This window comes from Mus pahari, chromosome 12 (genome assembly GCF_900095145.1).
Source record: "Mus pahari chromosome 12, PAHARI_EIJ_v1.1, whole genome shotgun sequence".
Taxonomy (NCBI): domain Eukaryota; kingdom Metazoa; phylum Chordata; class Mammalia; order Rodentia; family Muridae; genus Mus; species Mus pahari.
In genome coordinates this window covers 25,150,655-25,171,579 of record NC_034601.1, presented here as the reverse complement: position 1 = coordinate 25,171,579, position 20,925 = coordinate 25,150,655, and the positions used below count along the sequence as shown (strand labels likewise).

Here is a 20,925-nt window from a genome sequence, read left to right as displayed (position 1 = left end):
TAGCCTCAGGCAGAGGCCCCGAGGCTGTTTCCTGGCTCGTTCTACAAACCAAGGGATCAGTCACTGTTCTCTGAGAGTAACCGCATCTAGGCAGGTTCTGGGTGGGTCTTATAGAGAGACGTGAAGAAGAGCCTGGGAATGGGTTCTGGTGAAGGCCCACTAATGAGAGACCCACAGAGACATTCAGGACCCGGAAGAGGGCAAACAAGTGCCATGTGGGTTAGCAGCTGATCTCAGTCTGAATTGGCAGTCAAAAGGGGAGGGGGTATTTTCCTACAGGTTGTCAAAGACTCGTTTAAAAAAAAAAGCAAATGTGTTGGATATAAAAGAAGCACAAGTACTTGGGAACAGGGAGAAAATAGTCACTACCCAGAACCTCTTGACCCAGGCTCGACTCATAGCGCAGTCTCCTGGGTGGATTCTATTAGGCTTCCTGGTAAGAAAGGGATGCGTGTGGCTTTGTGGAGCCGATCTTATCTTACAAGGCATCAGAACGAACTTTCGAGTCTTTTGTAAAGAATGCAGTTGAGGAAAAACAGGCGGGAGTTGGGCATTTCTTGAGTCTCGGCAAAATACAACATTTACACTACTGTACGTGGCTTCCTTGGACGCCTCACGAAAAGCAGGTCTTGGTAAAACTCTGGGAAGTGAAGCGTGCCAACAGGGCCTGAGGTGGGAAAGGGAGGGGAGACTCAGAGAGGGAAAAGCCAAGGCAGGCGGTATGCAGTGCTGGGTGGCGCCCCGCATGCTCCACAGATTTGGGGAATGTTTTACCTGCTTGTTTAGGAACATCTTCTAAGTCCCTTGTCAACTCCAGTAGACAACTTGACACACCCAGGAACAGCCTTCATTAGATTGGCCTATAAGTATGTCTGTGGGGCATTTTCTTGATTGCTAAGTGATGCAAAGGGCTGAGCCACCGTGGGTGGTACCAGCCCTGGGTGGGTGTGCCTGGGCTGTTAAGCAAATAGAAGCAAGCCCATATGCAATGTTCTTCCGTGGTCTTGGCTTCAGTTCCTTCCTCCAGGTTCCTGACTGGAGTTCCTGCCTTGGCTTCCCATGATGGTGGCTGGGTGACCTGTGTGACACCAAGTTGGTTCTGGTCAATGTATATATCACAGCAACAAAAGCAGACGAGGCTAGCCCTATTGCAGGACGGGCGTTTCGGTAGGTCCTAAGGATGCAGTCTGACTGTGCAAGCAGTTCACACACTCACAGGATTGGTAGTTTGAAATGGCAGCCCAGTACATAACGAAATGATATCAAAACAAAGTCTGAAGAGAAGGCCCCAGCGAGGTTTCTGAGGCTGCGCTGAGACCTAAAGGTTAGTGTTAGCTCAATTGACTGGCCTGGGGCTGGGCCAGTGGGGTGGAAGTAGGGATTTAGGAAAACTTATTGCTGTTGGTTAGGTTTTCCTCCTTCTTTCATTGTCTTTTCTTTTGTTTGTTTTTTTTGTTTTTAGAGACAGAGTTCTTTGTATAGCCTTAACTAGATCTGCCTGCTTCTGCCTCCAGAGTGCTGGGATTAAAATTGTGCTGCCATTCCAGATCCTCCTCAATCTCTGTCTCTCTGTGTCTCCCTCTCTGTAGCTCCTCCTCCTCCTCCTCCTCCTCCTCCTCCTCCTCTTCCTTTTGTCTAAATAACAAAGCTGGGCTATTGGAAGGGTGCGTGGAGAATCTAGAGTCTAGCACTGATGCTCACTCCTGTTAGACCCAGGTGGGTCTTTGGCTGATGGTTGTCAACATTCATCTCCTGAGGTGGTTTATAATTCCCGTTCCTCCTGTGATCCTGTGTCCCCTAAAAACTACCGGGTTTTGTTCATGTCCTGGTCTCCATGGTTCCCAGCACAAAGCAGAAACTCAGAGAAGTTTATAGAAGGAGTAAGTGGGTGGGAAGCCAGGTGATTCACAGACACTAAGGGATGACCTACCCATCTCTGTACCAGCTTCTACTTCAAATGTTTAGAGTGTTTGCTAATGTCAGGGAGCTTTGCAGCAGTTCTGTGACCATAAAACCATTAACAAATGACCCTGGTCCAGTGTGTAGCCAGGGCTGGCCAGAGGTGACGACCCTAGTCCAGTGTGTAGCCAGGGCTGGCCAGAGGTGACGACCTTGGTCCAGTGTGTAGCCAGGGCTGGGTAGAGATGACTACCCTGGTCCAGTGTGTAGCCAGGGCTGGCTGAGATGATGACTCTGGTCTAGTGTGTAGCCAGGACTGGTCGAGGTGACAACTCTGGTCCAGTAGTGTAGCCAGGGCTGGCCAGAGGTGACATGACATGTTCTATTTTCACTCACTGGTCCCTTCCAAATCGGGTTGCACATTTTGTTTGGCCAACTGTATTTTCTTGTCTTCCAGTAGCGCCCAATCAAACCCAGGGCTTTGCATACACTAGTACCTGCTCTTTCTTGAGCCATACCCCAGCCCCACCCAAGGAGAATGTGAGATGCCATCAGCTGCAAGAGGGAGGGGAATTATATCTAGGATGCCAGTGTGATTATTAGTACTGTCAACCTGAAAAGCTCTAAATCACTTAAGAGACAGACTGCTAAGTATCTGAGGGAAACTCTAGATTGGGTTGCATTGGGAAGATCCACACTGGATGTGGGTGGTACCATCCTATAAGCTGGGCTGCTATAAGGAATAAAAAGAAAGAAATCAGTCAGCTCGGGAGGTGGCTCAGCTGGGCAAGTGTTTGCTACAAAGGCAAGAGACCCTGGGTTTGGATCTGCAGCATCCCCATAAAAATCTCGGCTCGATGGTGCTCCCCTGGAGTCCCACTGCTAGGCAAGCAGAGGCAGTGATTTCTGAGGCTTGCTGGCCAGTTGTTCTAGTAGAATCAGTTAGCTCTAGGTTCAATAAGAGACCTTGTGTCAAAAAATAATATGGAGGGGGCTGGAGAGATGGCTCAGCGGTTAACAGCACTGTCTGCTCTTCCAGAGGTCCTGAGCTCAATTCCCAGCAACCACACGGTGGCTCACAACCATCTGTAGTTGGATCTGATGTCCTCTTCTGGTGTATCTGAAGACGTGACAGCGTACTCACATGTATAAATAAATATTTTCAAATAAAAAGACGGAGAGCGATTGAGGGAAACGCTGGATATTGACTTCTGACTTCACATGTATGTGCATGTCACCAGCTCATATAAGTCATACATGCACTGACATCCATACACATACTAAAATAAAAAAGAGGAAAAGAGCAGAGTACTAACATTTCATCTCTTCTTGTTTCCTTTCTGCAGATGCAGTGTGGTCAGCTGCCTTACTCTCTCTCCTGCAGTCCTGCCTTTACTGTCATGATGGTCTGTACCCTCAGACTGTGAGCCCAACATACAGGTGCGCATCATTGCCAAGAGAAAATGGATTTCAGTGGAAGGTGGGGTGGAAGAAGAGTCCCGAGGTGGATGCTGAGGAATTGCAGAGTCTCCAGAAGAATTTTAAACACAGGGGATGCCATGGCAGGTAAGGAGGAGGCAGTTGCATGAATGGAGTTTTTGTATGGCTCAGCACGTACAAACAGTTGTTGGCAGAAGAAAGGGTAGGAAGTAAGTGAGTAACCCTGATCAGGGCATGTCAGTAGAGCCCAGGGTGCAGGATGAGCCTGGCTGAGAGACAGGAAAGGCATGCCAGATCTAAGCAAGTTGCAGGCATCCTTGGAAAGAAGGGAGGACAGAGGTCTCAGGCTGTCTCTTAGAGAATGGTGAGAAGGGGCCAGAGTACCAGCACTTTCTGCTCTTGCAGAGGACCAGGGTTCAGTTCCCAGAACCTAAGTGATAGGTCCCAAGCCAGTTCCAGGGGATTCAACGCCCTCCTCCATCCTCCAGAAGAATCTGTATGAATATGGCATACAAACACTGCTCTTGGCAAGGTGTGTGGGAGGAAGGAAACATTAGCCCTCAGCTCTAAAGCTCCTATCTCTTTCCGGTAGTGAGCAGGGGTGGAGAGACCACGGCCTTTGGGAGATGCTCCAAATCGAAACTATAGGCAGAGGAAAAGGGAAGAGGAGGGGGGGTGGAGAGGGGGTGGAAGACTATTAAAAGTTCAAAATACAGCCAGGGAGCGGTAACGCATGTTTTTAACCCCTGGAGACAGAGGCAGGCTGATCTCTGTGAGTTCAAGGCCAGCCTTGGTCTACAGGGAGAGAGTGAGTTCCAGGACAGTCAGGACTACGCAGAAAAACTATCTCAAAATAAATTAATAATAATAATGATGATGACGATAATAATAAATATTGGCCACATGGCAATGAAGAGGGAAGAGAACAGAATTTAGAGACAGTACTTGAGAAACAAGGAGAGGATGGAGGAGTCATGTGTGTGGGGGTGAGGGGTGATGAATTTAAGGGAAAAGGGCAGGAGATAAAAAGTTGGGGAGTAGAGGATCCACAGGGACAGGATTTTACCCAAGGAAGGAAGAATAGTGGTTCTGCCAAGGCGTCACAGACGGCAGAAAGTATGTGCCTCTCCTCTCCATCTCTCTAGCCCTAAGCCGCTCTCAACTCCTCATCCCAGTGCTCTGAGTCATCAAAGCGTCTGTGCCAGGATGGAGGGAGAGAGGCATCCCTTTAAGACCCAGAGAGTGGCAAGGCTGAGGAGGGCCTTAGCAGAGGACAAAAAGAGGAGCCGGTCCCTGGAACTGTTTTACCTAAGGGGCTTGAGGAAGCCTTCCTGTAAACCTTGGATCCTAGCCCCAATTCCAGGCCTCATTAGAGAGTCACAAAATAAATGAAAGTTTGTGTGTGTGTGTGTGTGTGTGTGTGTGTGTAAACATATATATACACACATATGTTTATGCTGTGTCATGCCAGAAAACAATGCTGTTCGCTCTTAATACATCTGAAATGCTGTTCAGGACCTTAGCTTCTGGAATGGGTTTGACATACTGAATTTATTCCCGTGTGCTCTGCTAAGGAATAATCCCATTTTATGGTCTTGATGGCTTAGGGATAAATTTTATAACCATATATCAATGGGGAAAAGCTGGTGGAAGACAAGCTATCTACCAGAAAGCACAGAGTCTAGCACAGTGCTTGTCAACTCTAATAGGCTTCTCCAGGCTGGAGTGTTTGTAGACTAAATCTATAAAGTTCATGCCTCACATTGATGACTGAATTATAAAGTAGGTGGAACACGAAGACAGAGTGAACTTGTGAGAAAGAGTCTTTAAGCAAAGAGGTATTCCTTAGGCACCATGGCCACCGTCACTCAGCCATACGTGTAACTGAGAAGGAGAGACACAAGTAGAAACAGGAGGATAGCCACAGCGAAGCCTTGTTATTAATTTCAATTACAAGTATTTACTTGGGCTGCCATCGGGGTTCCCCTCATTCTTGTTACAAGGATTTATAGCATAAATAATAAAACCAGAGCTGTGTTTACCTGCTCTGAGTCTTTAAATGACATCATCCTGTTTTGTGTTGTTCTTAATTATATGTAGCTGTGTCTGTGTGAGGATGTACATGTGAGTGTGGGTATCCCAGAGGCCTCTGATGCCATGGAGCTGGAGTTACACACTGTTGTGAGCTGCCTGATGTGGGTGCTGGGAACCAAACTTGAGACCTGCTGAGACATCTCTCCAGGCCCCTACTACGTTCACCTTATGAATGAAAGAACTTGTAGTAAACCAGATTCAGACTCACTATGTGTATTTTCAAAGTGACTGTTGTACCTCCTGGATAGCTAAGTTTTGGTCTTTTGCTAATTTAGACTGGCATTAGTGTTTAGCCAGACTAGTTCATTAAGTGCACTTAATTAGGCAAACAGACTAATGGGGGACGCCTAGCCAGTTGGGGAAGAGGGCTTCTGAAAAGGAGGGAATCCTGGTAAGGACTTGCAGATTGCATTTTCTTTTTAAAGAAGTAGGGTAGGGTACAGGGGTAGGGCCTAGGGTAGGGGGTGGGGACAGATGCAAAGGGTGGGAAAGTGGGAAAGCAGGAGTATTTTACCTCATCCTGCTCTTGAGAATCACAACAAAGGGTAGGACCACAGCAGAATATATTGGAGCAAACTCTGTGAATGTGGTCTTCCTCCAGTGCACTAGAGCAGAGGTTCTCAACCTTCCTAACACTGCGACCCTTTCAATACAATTCTTTATGTTGTGGTGACTCTCCAACCATAAAATTATTTCCATTGCTACCACATAACTGTAATCGTGCTTCTGTTATGAGTTGGAACATAAGTGCCTGTGTTTTCCGATGGTGATGGTTTTAGGCACCCCTATGAAGAGGTCATTTGATTCCCAAAGGGGTTGCAACCCGCAGGTTGTAGAACCATTCATGCTAATGGAAGCGTGAATCTTGTTAGCATTTCAGGTGGCCTTTTTATAACAGTGGTGATTTACAGGGTCCATTCTTGAGGTCTCAGTTTCTATATATGTTAATGGTGGGTGTGAAATAATACCAGGGCCATGGTTGACAGTCTGAAAGTATGCCTCATATAGGTGTGTCCTTGAGAGAGCATGTGCAGGGACCATGTTGGTGAAAGGACTTTAGTGATTCCTGATTTAGCCTTCTCACCTGGCTGCATGGGAACCCAGAGCTCAGACACTTATGTGGACGCACACATCTCCTAGGTAGTGGTCCACTTGGCACTGGAAGCCATATTTCCTGACTCTAATTCCTTCTTCTTAACTGTGTCGACTATGCTTTTTAAGGCGATGGTAGGGTTTTAAGTTCTAGACATTGAACCCAGGGTCTCAGGCACCCATAGGTCCCTCACCAAGGAATCTGACTAAGCTATGCCTCCAGACCACAGAATGATTAATCTTGAAGTTAAATACTTGGCAATAATTTTTCCTAGGTAAACTTTGACTAATTATTGATTATACTGGTCATGTCTATTGTTACAGTGTTAATGATAACTCAGAAGGCCAAAAGGTTGCTTGGTGGGTAGAGTCTTCTTTTGTATCAGCCCTGAGTAACACTTCCCTTTCATATCATTTAACTTGTAATGAGTTAAATTGTTACTTTTTTTTTTACTTTGTCTCTTGAGGGCCAGGCTGTGAGTATATAGCTACAGAATTCATGCCTTTATCCTCTAGTGCTTGGCTTAACAACTAGCATGAAATTTAGAAACTATGGAAGAAACTGTGGTCTCCCTTAGGGCGTGGTGCAATTACAAGTAGATGCTAAAAATCAATGGGCAAAGGCCATTACTAGCTTTCTTATCTGGTGAATACACACTGTGGTCTTTCCATAAAGCACCATTGCAGAGGCTTCAAGTCCATTTACATGCAGACATCCAGCACCATTTGTTGAAGATGCTTTCTTTTTTTCCACTGAATAGTTTTGGTTTCTTTGTCAAAAATCAAAAGTCCATAGGTGCATGATTTCATTTCTGGGTCTTGGACAAAATTCCATTGGTCAACCTGTCTGTTTTTGTGCTAGTACTATGTAGCTTGAGGTCAGAGATTGTGACACCTCTAGAAGTTCTTTTATTGTACAGGTTTTTTTTTTTGTTTGTTTGTTTGTTTTTAAGCTATACTGGGGTTTTTTGTTTTTGTTTGTTTGGTTTGGTTTTTTTCCATATGAAGTTGAAAATTGCTCTTTCAAGGTCTATAAAGAATTGTGTTGAAATCTTGATGGGAATTGCACTGAATCTGCAGATTGCTTTTGTAAGATGGCCCTTTTACTATGTTAATCCTACCCATGAGCATGGGAGATCTTTCAGTCTTCTGAAATCTTCAGTTTCTTTCTTCAGAGACTTGAAGTTCTTGTCATACAGGTCTTGTACTTGTTTGGTTAGAGTTACACTAAGATATTTTATATTATTTGTGGCTATTGTGAAGTGTGTTATTTGTCTAATTTCTTTCTCAGGCTGTTTATCATTTGTATAAAGGAGGGCTATTAATTTTTTTTTTTTTAGTTAATTTTGTGTCCAGATACTTTGCTGAAGGTGTTTACTAGCTATAGGAGTTTTTCTGTAGAATTTTTGGGGTCACTTATGCATACTACTATGTCACCTGTGAATAACAATACTTTTGACTTCTTCCTTTCCAATTTGTATCCCCTTGATTTTCTTTAGTTGTCTTATTGCTCTAGCAAGAATTTTAAATACTATATAGCCAGAAATCAGAAACACCCTAAATGTCCTCCAATTGAAAAATGAATAAAGAAAATTTACACAGTGGAAAGCTACTCGGCTATTCAAAACAAGGACATCATAAAATTTGCAGGTAAATGGATGGAAATAGAAAAGATCGTTCTGAATGATCTGAGTGACCCACAGACAAACATTAGGTGGAGGAGTTCAGGGAGTCCTGTGAAAGAGTCAGGGTAAGTCTGAGGGAATGGCAGGAGCCAAGGACATCACAAGAAGACCTACAGAGTCAACTAACCTGAATCCCATGGGGGCTCACAGAGACTGAGCCATCAACCAAAGAACATGCATGGGTTGGACCTACATATCTGTAAGACATGTAGCAGATGTACATCTTGGTCTTCATGTGGGCCTCCAAACAATTGGAGTGGGAGTTTCTCTGACTCTCTTGCCTGCCTTTGGACCCCTTTCCTGCAGCTGGGGCTGCCTTATCTGGCCTCAGTGGGAGAGGATGCCCCCCAACCCTGCTGGGACTTGATGTACCAGGACAGGTTGGTACCCATAGGAGGCCTCCCCTTCTATGAGGAGAAGAGGAGGGAGGAGTGGAGGGAGGAGTGTGAGGGTGGGACTGGGAGGAGAGGAGGAGGGCTGAGATGGGGTGTGAAGTGAATAAATTAATGACAAAAATGCTGACAACAAAACCACAGCACAAACGGATGAGTTGATGTCTTCAAACATTTAGGGAACGAGACCCAGACTATGTGCTTCCAACCTGATTGCTATGTCGCAGTAAAACAAGAACAGAGCAGGGTGCGGTGGCACGCACCTTTAATCTCAGCACTTGGGAGGCAGAGGCAGGCGAATTTCTGAGTTTGAGGCTAGCCTGGTCTACAAAGTGAGTTCCAGGACAGCCAGAGCTATACAGAGAAACCCTGTCTCAAAAAAAAAAAAAAAAAAAAAAAAAAAAAAAAAAAAAAAAAAAAAAAAAAAAAAAAAAAAAAAAAAAAAAAAAAAAAAAAAAAAACAAGAACAGAGGCAGAAGTAAGGCCACCTTTGCCCTTTCTGATCTCTAATAGAACTTGTATTTTAAATAGTTAAATAGCAAAAAAAAAAAAAAATTAGGTTTTTTTTTTTTAAGAGTAAAACTAAAAGTTCCCCATCTACACCTACATTTTAACTGTGTTTTCTTTGACAACCAAATCCTAACTCTTATTTCTGTTGTAGCCCAGGCTAGCCTAACTTGCGGGGGTGGGGGGGGATTGCCACCACACCTTGCTCCTGACTTTTTTTTTTTTTTTTTTTTTAAAGTTAAACCGTTTTATTAGAGAAATGAGGACAGCCAGCTATCCCTGTGGTCCAGGCAGGCAGCTTTGGTTTCCAGCTCCAGTGGAACCTGTGCCAGAAAACAGCAGGACACCAGGGGACACCCAGAGCCTGTTTGTCTTTTGTGTTGACTTTTTCTCCTTCCTGCTTGAAGGGAAAAACTTCCCTGGTTTCTTCCTCGGTAGGAACTCATCTGTCTGGGCACCCTCTTGTTTAAACTGCAGTCCTGGCACCCACTACATCACGCGTGGGATTAGTCACAAGCGGCTCTGTCTCGGTGGCTAAACAGGACTTCATCGCCACTAAGGTTGTCAGCTTAGCGCCAACTGCAGGCTGCCGGGCGCTTAGTAGGTGCTCAAGATGTTTAGAAACGAGGCTCCCCTCTCTTAGGGTCCCCAGCATCCTGGTCCGGTCCAAGGCATGTTTTGTTTGTTTGTTTGTTTGTTTGTTTTTTTGGGGGGGGCGTGTGTCCGAGGTGGTCCCTGCCTGCCTTCTCCTGTCCCGCTGGTCTGACTCCTGGCAGGGCCCTGCAGGCCTCCGGTGCCCCGACCCTGGCCCCCGCCCAGCTCCGCGGCTTCTAAACGCTGCCCCGAGCTACCGGGAGAACTGGAAAAACACTGGCAGGCCGCCCCACCCCCAGCGGGCCGGGCGGCCGCGACTCTGCGGCTGGGGCCTGCTGCCTGGGCGGCGCTGGCCCGGGGCGGGGAAGCGGGGGCGGCGGCCTGCCTGTCAGCGGGAGCGGGCGCGGGCTCGTGTGTCAGCGGCTCCCGCCCCTCGCCGCCCCCGCCGCCGCCCGCCGGGCCTCCCGCCGCCGCCGCCCGCCCTCCCCGCGGCCTGGCAGGCTGCCGGCTGCACAGGCGGGGGTTCGCGCCGTTCTCACGACCTCTCAGGTTGCCTGAGCTCATCTGGGAGCTATTCATTTCCTGCCAGAAAGCAGCCGGGCCTGCTGGGCGAGCCACCTTGGCCGCAGGGCCGCCGGGGCCGGCCCGGTGTGGCCGCCCTGGGCCGCTCCCGCCCGGCCGCGGTCCCCGAGGCCTCCCAGGAACCCCGAGCCACCCTGGCGGGCGCAGCTCGCCCGCCCATCTGGTTGCACTTAGAAGCCCGGAGGAAGCGAGCGGCGGGTTGTTACCGGCCAAAGGGTGTGGGGAAAGTTAATTGACTTTAATGACAGGTTCGCCGTGACGATGTGGGGGTCTGGTTAAATCTCTGGGTCCCCACGGCAGAAGCGCGTGGGAGGGGTCAGGATGAGACCCCCGAGGAGGGGGCGAGCCTCAGTTGCTCACCCAGAATCGGTCCCTCACCTCTACCTCTCCAGATTGATGCTAGAAACCTCTGGAGAGCCGAGAGGCTCCAAGGATCTTCAAGGAGAGACCTCGAGGTCTCTGGCCTCAAGGACAGAGTTTGAAGCTGTCTCTTATCACAGGAGAGATCAGCTCATCAGGATCTGGTAGAGGGGCCAGGCAGCTGGGTGTGCCCTGAGGTGGTATAATTAGGCCAGGCCCAGAGGATCTGTAGGGTTGCCAGAATAAACTGGAATGCTTCACCTCCCCCACCCCTAGCTACATATTTAAGAAACAGCAGGGATACAGGGAGACAGCAGTGTCTAAGAAATAAATCTATACCGTTTATGAACTTGGACCTATTGTGGAGAAGGGAAATGACTTATCCAAGGTGATGCCTGCCATGAGTTGTGGTATAGAACAATGTAAACCCCCCCCCATGGGGATGTAGTCTTTCTTCTACTTCATATTATACAGAACAGGCTGCATTTAATAATGTAAATTCAAATTTCGGGGGGGGGCTCCTTTTCAAAAAGAACAAATGGTTTATTTTCCTCTCACTTCTTCCTGATGCTGCTGTGTGACACTTTTGGCGACATTAATAAAGATGCATGGAGAAATTGAAATTTCCCTTGTAGCTGCCCCTCCATAAATGTAAAAGGAATTACTTTTTATAAAATTGAGTTTATGATGTCTTGGTTATTTCTACTAAAGAAGCTAAGAATTTTTGGTGGAAACAGGACAGGGTTCACCAGATTTTAATATCTGAATTTGGGATGTGTCTTAATAGAGTAATTGTTACTATGCTTATGTATAAGCAGAAAGGAAAAACCAGGAAAAAAATGGAATGACGAAGAAGTATGCGTTGAATACCTTTCTTGTGCAGAAAATAAGGCAAATAGGAGCCAATTAAACAAAACAAAACAAAACTATCTTTTAAACCTCTCTCTCCGGGGGTCGAAGCTGAAGGTCCTGGAAAGAACTGGCTGCTGTCTGCTAGATCATTCCTGTGATAGAGCCGCACTCCGCACTGGCCTGTGGGAAAGGCTAGAGCCAGGCGGGGGAGAGGTAAGGCTTTTGAAACAAGACAGAAAATCGTTGGCTTTATCTTTGTTAGGAAAGCTTCAAAGATTGATCTCTCCCGCCTCATCCTTCTCCTCCCAGAAGCCGCCGCTGTAAGGGAAAGGGGGTGGGGGTTGAGAGGCGGGCGGGAGGGGCGGGGGCTGGGCGGAGGACTGGCCGGCTGTGGGGGAGGAAGGGCGCGCCGGCCAGACCCACAGCGCGGCTGATGTGTCTGGTCTCGCAGGGCTCGTGGTTTTCATTTCCCCAACACCTGGATGCAGTCAAACACCTGGCCAAATCTGAGAAAATCTGACAAGCCTTTGTGATGGGATTTGGAAGAAATTCCCTGCAGATCCTGGCACAGTTTAAAGCTGTCCGCTTTGAGTTAGGACTTGTTAAGGAGGGTTGTGTGAGCTGAAACCCGAGACAACCCTTTTGCTTCTATCTGGAGCCCACATCTTGCCTGGAAATGGGGCATGACCAAGCGAAGGGGTCGCTTGCTGTTTGTATTAAAAGGGGGAAAACGGCCCGTGTGCCTGCCAGCGCAACCCCCACATGCTTTCTCCATTAAAGTCAAGCGCAGAAACTTATCAGAAACATATGTCTGCTGTTAATCATCTGGCCCGGGCTCCACTTGGGAGTCTAACTAGTTGTCCCCTGGCAGAGAGAATCTGTTGACCTTTTCAGCTTGCTTGAAGAGGGTGAAGAGAGGTATTTCAAACTTTGTGATGCGGGTGCCAGGGGATGCCTAGCTGCGCCTAAGTAAGGACAGACTAGGGAAGGAAGGTCCCAACACTGGAGGGCTGCAGTGTGCCTTAAGCATGATTTTGCTTTAGGAGGCCAGGGGCTACTCCAGGGAGGGAGTTGAGAGCCGCCCTTTGGGAGGTAAAAAAAAAAAAATAAGGACTGTTTATCAGGAAAGCCCCATCAAATGAATTCTCATAAATTAGGTCTTTTTAGATCATTGAGTGTTGGTGAAAGGTTTGATGGTTCCTGTTTAAAACATTAAATATGTCCTATTTCTGAAATCCCAAACTAAGTGGATTTCAAGCCCCCCCTTTTTAAATTTTGAAATAATCAGTTACAAGACATAAAAGCCTTCACTCTTTTATTATATTTTCTCAAATAAACTTCCCCAAAGGAAGATATTTTAAGAGCATTTTCAAACATCTTTGGCATCACATAAAAAAAGAAATCTCGTGTAAAAAACGAAATGTCATCTCAACTTTTATAATACAAAGGCGCAATCCAATATGAACATATAAAATATATATACAAATGCAGTGCATGGTCAGTCACTTAATACAGCTCTCTACAAAAAGTAACTTTTTAGAATTAAAAAAAGCAACAAAATAACCACCGAATTATAAAAGTCTCTCCTAAATTCCAAGTTCGTATTTAGTGTCCGTCAGAAGAGAGGTGGGCTAGGGAGTTTATGGGTAGCAGTGGCCTGAGGCCCTCAGTTCCGCCACGGTCTCCACATGGAGTCCGAAGTGAGCGAGGAGCCACTGGAAGGTGACACTGCGTTAGGACCCACCGAGGTCCCACTGTTGCTTGTGTAGACCGGGATGACTGGGCCGCTGTGGGCGAAGGCCCCGTTGGGGATGAGGAAGGCAAATTGGCCGTCAGGAGCCGGCACTACTTGGAAGCCGCCAAAAACCTTGGCAGCCTCTCCAGCCTGGCTGCCCAACTTGCAGGGTGCGCTGCCGGGAGGGGGCGCCGCGCCCCCGGGGATGGGCACAAGCGGTGGCGGCGGCGCGAATGGCGCGTGCTGGGGACCGCCAGGTCCTGACGGGGGCGGCGGCGGCGGCGCCTGCAAGGCGGGGTGCGCCTGTCCGGGGTAGGTCATGGCGTTGATCTGGGTCATGCAGTTGGCCAGGTGGCCCAGCAGCCGAGTGCGCACCTCGGTGTTAACGCCCTCACACGTGGACAGGAAGCGGGTCACCTCGTTCATGCACTCGCTGAAGCCGGCGCGGTACTTCCCCAACACGCTCGGGTCTGTGCTGAGCGCGGCTGCAGGCCAGAAGGAGAAAAGACCGGTCACCGAACAGCCCTGGCCCCGGAGCCACAGCCTCCCGCCCTGGGAGGTCCCCGCAGCGCGCCTCCGGAACCACCTGGGGTTGGGAGGGTGGGGTAGGCTAAGAACAGCCAGCTCCTTCTCCCTAGATTGGGGACGTAAGCCAGGACACTCCCTCCATCTAAACCGATCTCAGCTCCAGATCTGCCACCCCTAGACCCGCGCGCGACCTGACCTTGGACAATGCCACCCAAGGCGCCTTCCAAACCCCACTTCCCTTCCTGCGGCAGAGGTTGGACCGGTGCTAAACCACTGACCTCTACCTTCTATCCAGCCCCAAACTGCCTCAGTCTTACATCCTTTCTCTCTCACCGGCTTCCACCACAGCCAAGCTGCCCACCACCCTTCTCGGCTACAACCTCTCCCTCCATTTCCGGAGCAGTAACAACTTGGGAGTTGTGGCTATAAATAAGACCCAGACCGTGGGAACGCGGAGTGAGCCAAGGCAGTAAAATGTAGCTGAATGCCTCTCACAACCGCGGGCGGAAGTCTGGAAGAAATGACCGCGGGCCGAGGGGGACACCCGCAGAGAGGGGACGCACGCGCGATCCTTACCGGTCATCTGCGCCCGCTGCAGGTTCCGGAGGTGCTTCACTGTCATTTCCAGAATGTCTGCCTTCTCTAGCTTGGAATGCCGGGAGCTCTGTGCAGAGGAAACAAGGGATGAAAGTCAGACCACCTTGTCAGCTGCCTCCGAGTTTTGAAGGTCCCCGCCCGCATGTCCCACATCCCAGGGCCGGGCGGCCTCTCTCCCGCCAGTGGGAACGCAGTGCTGGCGGGGTAAGACCCACACGCAGCAGGCTACGTGCTTAGTTCTTTGTGCCTGGGAAATGTCATTACATTCGTAATTTAAAAAAAAAAAAGGCATAAAAAAAGCATTGTTCACTTACATCTTTCTTAAGTGCATCCAAAATCAGTGTTTTCAGTTGGCTCAGACTTTCATTTATTCTTGCCCTTCGCCTCTTCTCCATGATAGGCTTTGATGACTGCAAAGGGGGAGAAAAGAGGTCCTGAGTTCCCATGGGATCTGCCATTTCACCCCGAGGTTTTAAGAGAAAAGTAAAAGGAGCTCCACTGAGCACAACCCACTTAATTTCTAGGGGCACTAGGGAGACGCAGATACTGTCTTACCTTTCTGTGCTCAGAGGCCGTCTTTGGTTTGTCCGGTGTCGTGTTGACACTGGCTGGGGTAGCAGCCACCGGGGAGGAGGAATTTTTCTCCATTATATCAGCTGGCATTTTCGTTTCTTTTTTTTTTCTTTCTTTCTTCTCAGTCCCCAGAGAATTTTATTTTTGGAATCCTTCACGCAAAAAAAAATAATTTTTTTTCCTGCTTAGGTCCCTTTTACTTGACTTTCATAAGAAAAACTACTGAGCAATTGAAGGTTTATTACGTCTTAGGGCTACTTAGTGATCGGTAGCACTATTCCAGGACCAAGGAGAGAGGTAGACGGGGGATTCCGCTGTTATCAGCACCAGCTCCAGATCCTGTGTGATCCGCAGGCCCTGGCGGCCTCTATATATATCTGGGACTGCACGCGAACGGCTCGTGTGAAACTTCCCAAACTTTCTTTCCCACAGTAACTTTCAGCCAATGGGAGGAAGAGACACGCGGCACCGCTCGTGGACTGCGCCCCCCCATTGGCCGCTAGGCACAAGGTCTGGCGGCCAATGGCGCGCGCCTGAGCCCGGGGCACCAGAGGCTACAACGTCAATCAAAAGGATTTTAACCCTTTGCTAACTCTTTCCTCTGGGCTTTTGCTTTAGAGGGGCTTTTTTTCCGCCTTGGGTTTGTTCTAGTCTATTTCTTTTGTGGCCAGGTCTTTGGTTTTTATTGTTCTTGCTACATGCAATATAGCTACTTTGTATAATACGTTCATTTGAAAAATATTTTGAACAGATATAGGCCAAGACAAAATTTAGTGATTGAAAAAAGGAGGGAACAAGGTAAAGAAGATGTGTTACTCTAATGTCTACGTGAATTCCCGCTCGAATCTGTATGTTTAGGGGAGTCAAAACTGTTCATGAGGTGGGGGGGGGATGCTAAACTCCCCAAACTAAACACGCCCTACCCTCCCCCCAAATGCCTTCACAGTCAGGGTTTTCATAGCAAGGTGTCTTTTGGATGCCTGTCTCCCTCTAGCCCGTTCATTCCTCTCCTGGAATTGCAGCCTTGGACCTCACGCTTCTCCAGGAAACAATCAGAATAATTCCCTACTGGGCAGAAAGGAAATGGAATTTCAAACGAAAAAAAAAAAAAAGAACAAGGGGGGCTTTGATAGCAATGCGACAGGAGGAGCGCGCTCGCTCCTCCGCCACTCTACCTTTCTCCCCGCAGGTTCCCGGTTGGCGATACGGAGAGACGGAGGGCAAGGGAGTCGGGGCTCTCCCCTCCTCACCCCGCGGGCGGCCAAGGCGGCCTCGGCGCCCCGCGCGCGAGCCCTTTAAGAGCTCCACCAGCCGAGCTGCAGTTTGACATCAGCCGGCCGGCGAGGGCGCGCCTGGAGTCGGAGCACGTGCCAGGATGTTTTATTGCCGCCGCGGCTGCGGCCGGGGCCCAGAGGATGTGTGTGTGTGCGTGTGTGTGTGTGTGTGTGTGTGTGCGCGCGCGCGCGCCCCGGGGACAGGGAGGCGGGGGCCGGCGGCGGGCGGCCGGGAGGGAGCGGGGGCCGCCTCTGGTCCCCGGGAGAAGCCAAGAAGGTAAATAGCAGCTGCTGTGCTCGAGCCTGGGAAAACCCCGCCCCCTGCGCCTGGCCGGGGCTCATTGGCGCGCGCTGCGTGTGGGGTGTGTGCGTGCGTCCGTGTGTCCGGGGGCCCCCTCCTCCGGCCCGGGCGAGCCAGGAATCCGCGGGGGCGGCGGCCCGAAAGCTGAGCCCCCGCGCTGGCCTCCCTTCCCCCGCCCCGGCCAAGGTCAGCCCTTCCGGGCAGGGAGCGCACGCCCAAGAGTGGCGATCGGGGAATTCGTGCCCCCCTCTCCGTCCCCCCCATCGCCACCCACACCCCCCCCAGCCCACCGGGACTCCGGGCTTGGGGATTTGAGCGCGGCCGAAACCACCCCGGCGACTGCGGCGGGGGAGGGGTCCGGGCGCCCGCCGCGGTCACGAGATGCCTGACCGCACTTAGGAAGCGGCCGGGTCAGCCTCCTGCCTCCTCCGCTCGGCGGCTTGCGGTTCCAGCGGCTTCGCCGCCTCCCGCCCTTTCCCCGGGTCCCTTGCTGCGTCCAAGAGGCTGCCGGCGGACGGCTGGGAAGAGACGGGCGGCTGCGTGCTGCCGGCTGGCCGGGGCTGCGCGCCGGGAGTCGCCGCCGCCGCCGGGTGCCACGTGGCGGGCGCCGGGCCGGGAGCGCCAGGGCTCTGGCGGCGTCCTCCCTGGGGGATTTGCCGCGCGGCGCGGGCGGTGCGCACTGCCCCAGCGGCTGCCTGCCTCCCTCCTGCTTGCCCTGGCCTCCATCCGGGTGCCCCGGACCCCTCAGTTTTCCCGCCGCCGTGAACTCAGGGCAGCTCGGGATCCCCGCGCGTTGTTTGATCCCCGCCCCCAGTCTTTCCCGCGTCCGGGAGGCCTGGCACACAAGGCGCACCGGCTCGTCCCTACGTCCCCTCCCCCAACCTCCCACTGAGATCATGTGAATGATTTCTCCGGCTCTGGTCCGGGATGAGGTGGTGCTTCCTTGACTGCATGACCTTGGGCAAGCCCCCCCCCCCCCGTTTTGTGGTGGAACGCCAGACACTGTTAAACCCTGGGATTACCACGATGAAGAGATACAGTGGCCGCTCCCACGGAGTATTTATTCTCCAACCTACTGCAGGGGCACACAGAACCCGGCTTTCTGGCCAATGCTTGGGGATTCTGTTTTTCCCTTTGGGGGCTTAGATGGTGTTGCGGTGTGTGTGTGGGGGGGTGTGAATCCGGAGGGTTGCCTTTAGGCCATGAAGCCACACCTTCATCGGGTGTAGTTCATAACAGTGCCTTTAGAAAGCTCGTTGCCAGGTGTCTGTGTGGTATGGCTGCCATCTATAGAGTCCCCAGAAGATTCCCCTGGGAATGCCTTTAAAAGAGGCAGTAGACAGAAGTAAAACGATGTAGAGAATCCAGGAGAATTAGGCATACGTTAAGCTTCTAGTATAGTTACTGGTAGAGAGGATCTGTGTTCTGTACCTCAGAAAAATATGGCTGAGGTGTTGGAAATATGCTGAGTCATGGGATGGAGAGGAAGGGAGCTACCGATGGCTTTTAAGGCACAGAACCTGATGTCCTCCGTTATAGAACACACAGTGGGTGTAAATGGGCATGTAAGAAATTTGAGACCACCGCTCATAAGACCCTTGGACATCCTGCTTTCTGAAGGACTCTGAACCTTCTCTTTAGTCAATGAAGAGCCACAAAGGAGGTTCCTAGTGGAAAAAAGACACCAGGGTTCTCCCTAGGTGGCCCTGAGGAAAGTGTCAAGAGTGGACTGCAGGGCTTGGAGACAGGCCATCTAAGGGGATCAGACTAGTAGAGATGGCTCCTAAGTGGCACACATAGGCTGACATGCTACCTACTTGTTCAGGTCACCTGACCTCTAACCATACACTCCACTGACTTGAGGTAGAAATTTGTTTGCCCCCAGGGAACTGTTGTCTGGCCTCTCTTCTACCTGCCAGGACAGCCCTCCCTAGAGTTTGCAGACAAACCTTTACCTCAGTGTTGACTTGCCCTTGGGGGGGGGGGAGAATATATATATGCTGCAGAGTGGGCTGCCCCCTATCTTCTTTGAAGAAATGATAAACAATGCCTTCTTTGTTGCCCTGCAACCTGGACCAATGAGTTTGCACACTCCTTTCATGTCCTAAACAGATGGGAAAGTAGTGGCTGCTGAAAGAAAATCGTCGGTTGCTTTTTAAACAGTAGGGTTTTCCAGTATGTTTGAAAATCCTCTAGGTGAAAGGTGGGGTTACCTTCTTTACCACTGTAACCCCAATAACCTTCTTAGGCTTCTTTGAAAGCTCTTAAAAAAAAAAAAAGAAAACCCAAAACTCAACAACATCAGAACACTGCACAAATTCTCCCAGGGGGCATTTACCCCTCTCCAGGTACCCTCCGGCAATATGGTCTGCTGTCTGCTCTTCAGCCCTCATGCCCCAACCTGGGATACCGTTGTCCCTTCTAACGTTTCTCTAGTGTGATTCTATTGCCTCTTGAGCTTTGGTTCCTGGCAAACCAAAAGAAGTGTGTGGAGGATGAATAAGTCACGTAGGGTCTCCCAGTGCAACCTCCAGCCGTCCCATGGGTCCCAGAGTTAACCACAACTCCTTAACTGTCACTTTAGAACATTTACCCTGCTAGAATGAGCAGCTGGCTTCACATACACACTTCTAGGTGGAGGGACAGCAGATCCAAGTGATCAAACATTATGTATACATCTGTGCTTCTGCACTGCCCTCTCGAAATAGTGTTAAGAAGCCATAGAGGTCCTGAGTCTTGACTCTGCTAAGTATTCAAGAACAAGGTCACTTTGCAGACAGACCCCGTAGATGAGGTTTTCATCTCTTAACTCTGGACAGTGAAGGTTTGTCCAATTGGTGCTGTCCACCCTCCAACAGAGGCAGTGAACTCAATATCCAGAAAGGCTTTTTCGACTTGAAAAGTTCCCTGGAATGCTTTTCAGACATATCTTCCCCTACTAAGACGGAGTCCTGTGCCGGGGGGGGGGGGGTGTTGAGTGGAGGAGGTCTTTTTGCTCCCAGTATGGTGTCAATAAAGCAGAATCTTACACACTGCTTTGTGCCCTGTAATCAGTAACAGGGGCTTCTTCCTGCCTGTTCCCAGTGTAACCCATCACCCGTGAGGGTCTGACTTCTCTGTCTTGCTTTATCACCTGTTGGCTTTTAAAGCAAAAAAACAAATGTCTGTAGCCTGGGAGAGACTCCCCACCCCCACCCCCACCCCCGGTTTTTGGGACTGTTTTGTGGGTTTGGTTTAGAGCTAGGGGTAGTGGTGGTATTTTGCCTGAGGACTCAAAGCTTTTTTTTTTTCTTTCTCCTTCGCATGACTGACTTTCTCACACTCGATTCCCTGCAGCCTGCCAGAGAGGAGGTTGCTGCCTTGCCAAGAGCTGGTAGGGCTATTGAAAGAGCTCAGAGTAAGCACACACTGGGCGGGGCGGATCTCTCTCCTCCCCTCCTACCTGCCCCGCACCTGTACTGGGAGCAGTCCTACCCATATCACCTGATCACAGCCCTTTCAGACACCGTGAGAAAAATAAAGCCTAGGAGAGAAGAGACGTGTTTGCCTTCCCCCCCCACCCCCCGCCGTGGCAGCCAGCTAGCTCCTGGCAGCTGGGAGTGTCCAGAAACACATTTGACATTCCAGGCATCTTGTGCTTGCATGTCTGTCTGTGGGTGCCTCCTGGCGATACTGGGGCAAGAAGGAAGCCGGGATCATTTTCCTGTGGCTGCTTTTTTGGCCTGATCTCAGGCAGGCGTTTAGATGGCATCTGGCATCTGTATCCTTTACTGAAATCATCATCATCATCATGTCTTCTTAGAGTCTTTGAGCTCATCACAGAATCCCCAAAGAAACTTCTCATAACCCTCAAAATGAATTCGAAATTGTTCCTCTATATGTCTTTATGTCCCTTTTGTGTCTGTCTAATAAATATGTCCCAAATGAACAAGTGTGTCACCTTCTTACCCAAATATGGCCCACAGCTTTCATCAGACCCAAAGATTTTGGGGTCAGAAAGGCTTAGGCAATCTGTGCCTCCTAAGTGGGCACCCTAACCTCCAGAGAGGGAGGAGCTAGTTGGAGGAAATACAGCAATGCAAGGCTTGAGGCAAGGGGGTGGGGTGGGGGAGGGGGAAGGCATAGCCAGTGCCCAGGCTTACCCACTGCAGTAGTACTGTGGTCCTCAGATTGTTTTAGGGTGGGATTTACAGAGTTCCAGTCACCAGCCAGGGCCTACATTTTAAAGTAGAGACATTAATAATGAGTCTTAATTTCTGCAACCTCAGAAACCTAAGCTGATCCCTGGCCAGTGTTTAGATGGAGAAAGGAGAGAGACGTCTACTGGGAAAAGCAGGTTTGGGAATGCTTGGAACAAGAGTTTGGTTGCCATGCCGAGGCACTGGAAACAACTGCGAGACTGCATTCCATCTTTGATAAA

The 20,925-nt window shown here is 49.9% G+C and overlaps 1 protein-coding gene across 1 annotated transcript; it reads right to left on the bottom strand.

Annotated features, from left to right (window-relative positions):
* Nucleotides 1-12,795: 12,795 nt before the first annotated feature.
* Nucleotides 12,796-15,282, bottom strand: Hes1 (hes family bHLH transcription factor 1). Its single transcript, XM_021209435.2, has 4 exons — nucleotides 14,913-15,282; nucleotides 14,672-14,767; nucleotides 14,337-14,424; nucleotides 12,796-13,717 (listed from the first exon to the last, which is right to left on the bottom strand). Exons 1-4 carry the CDS (start codon nucleotides 15,018-15,020, stop codon nucleotides 13,164-13,166), a joined length of 846 nt encoding a protein of 281 aa, XP_021065094.1. The 5' UTR covers nucleotides 15,021-15,282; the 3' UTR covers nucleotides 12,796-13,163.
* Between the last annotated feature and the right edge of the window lie 5,643 nt (nucleotides 15,283-20,925).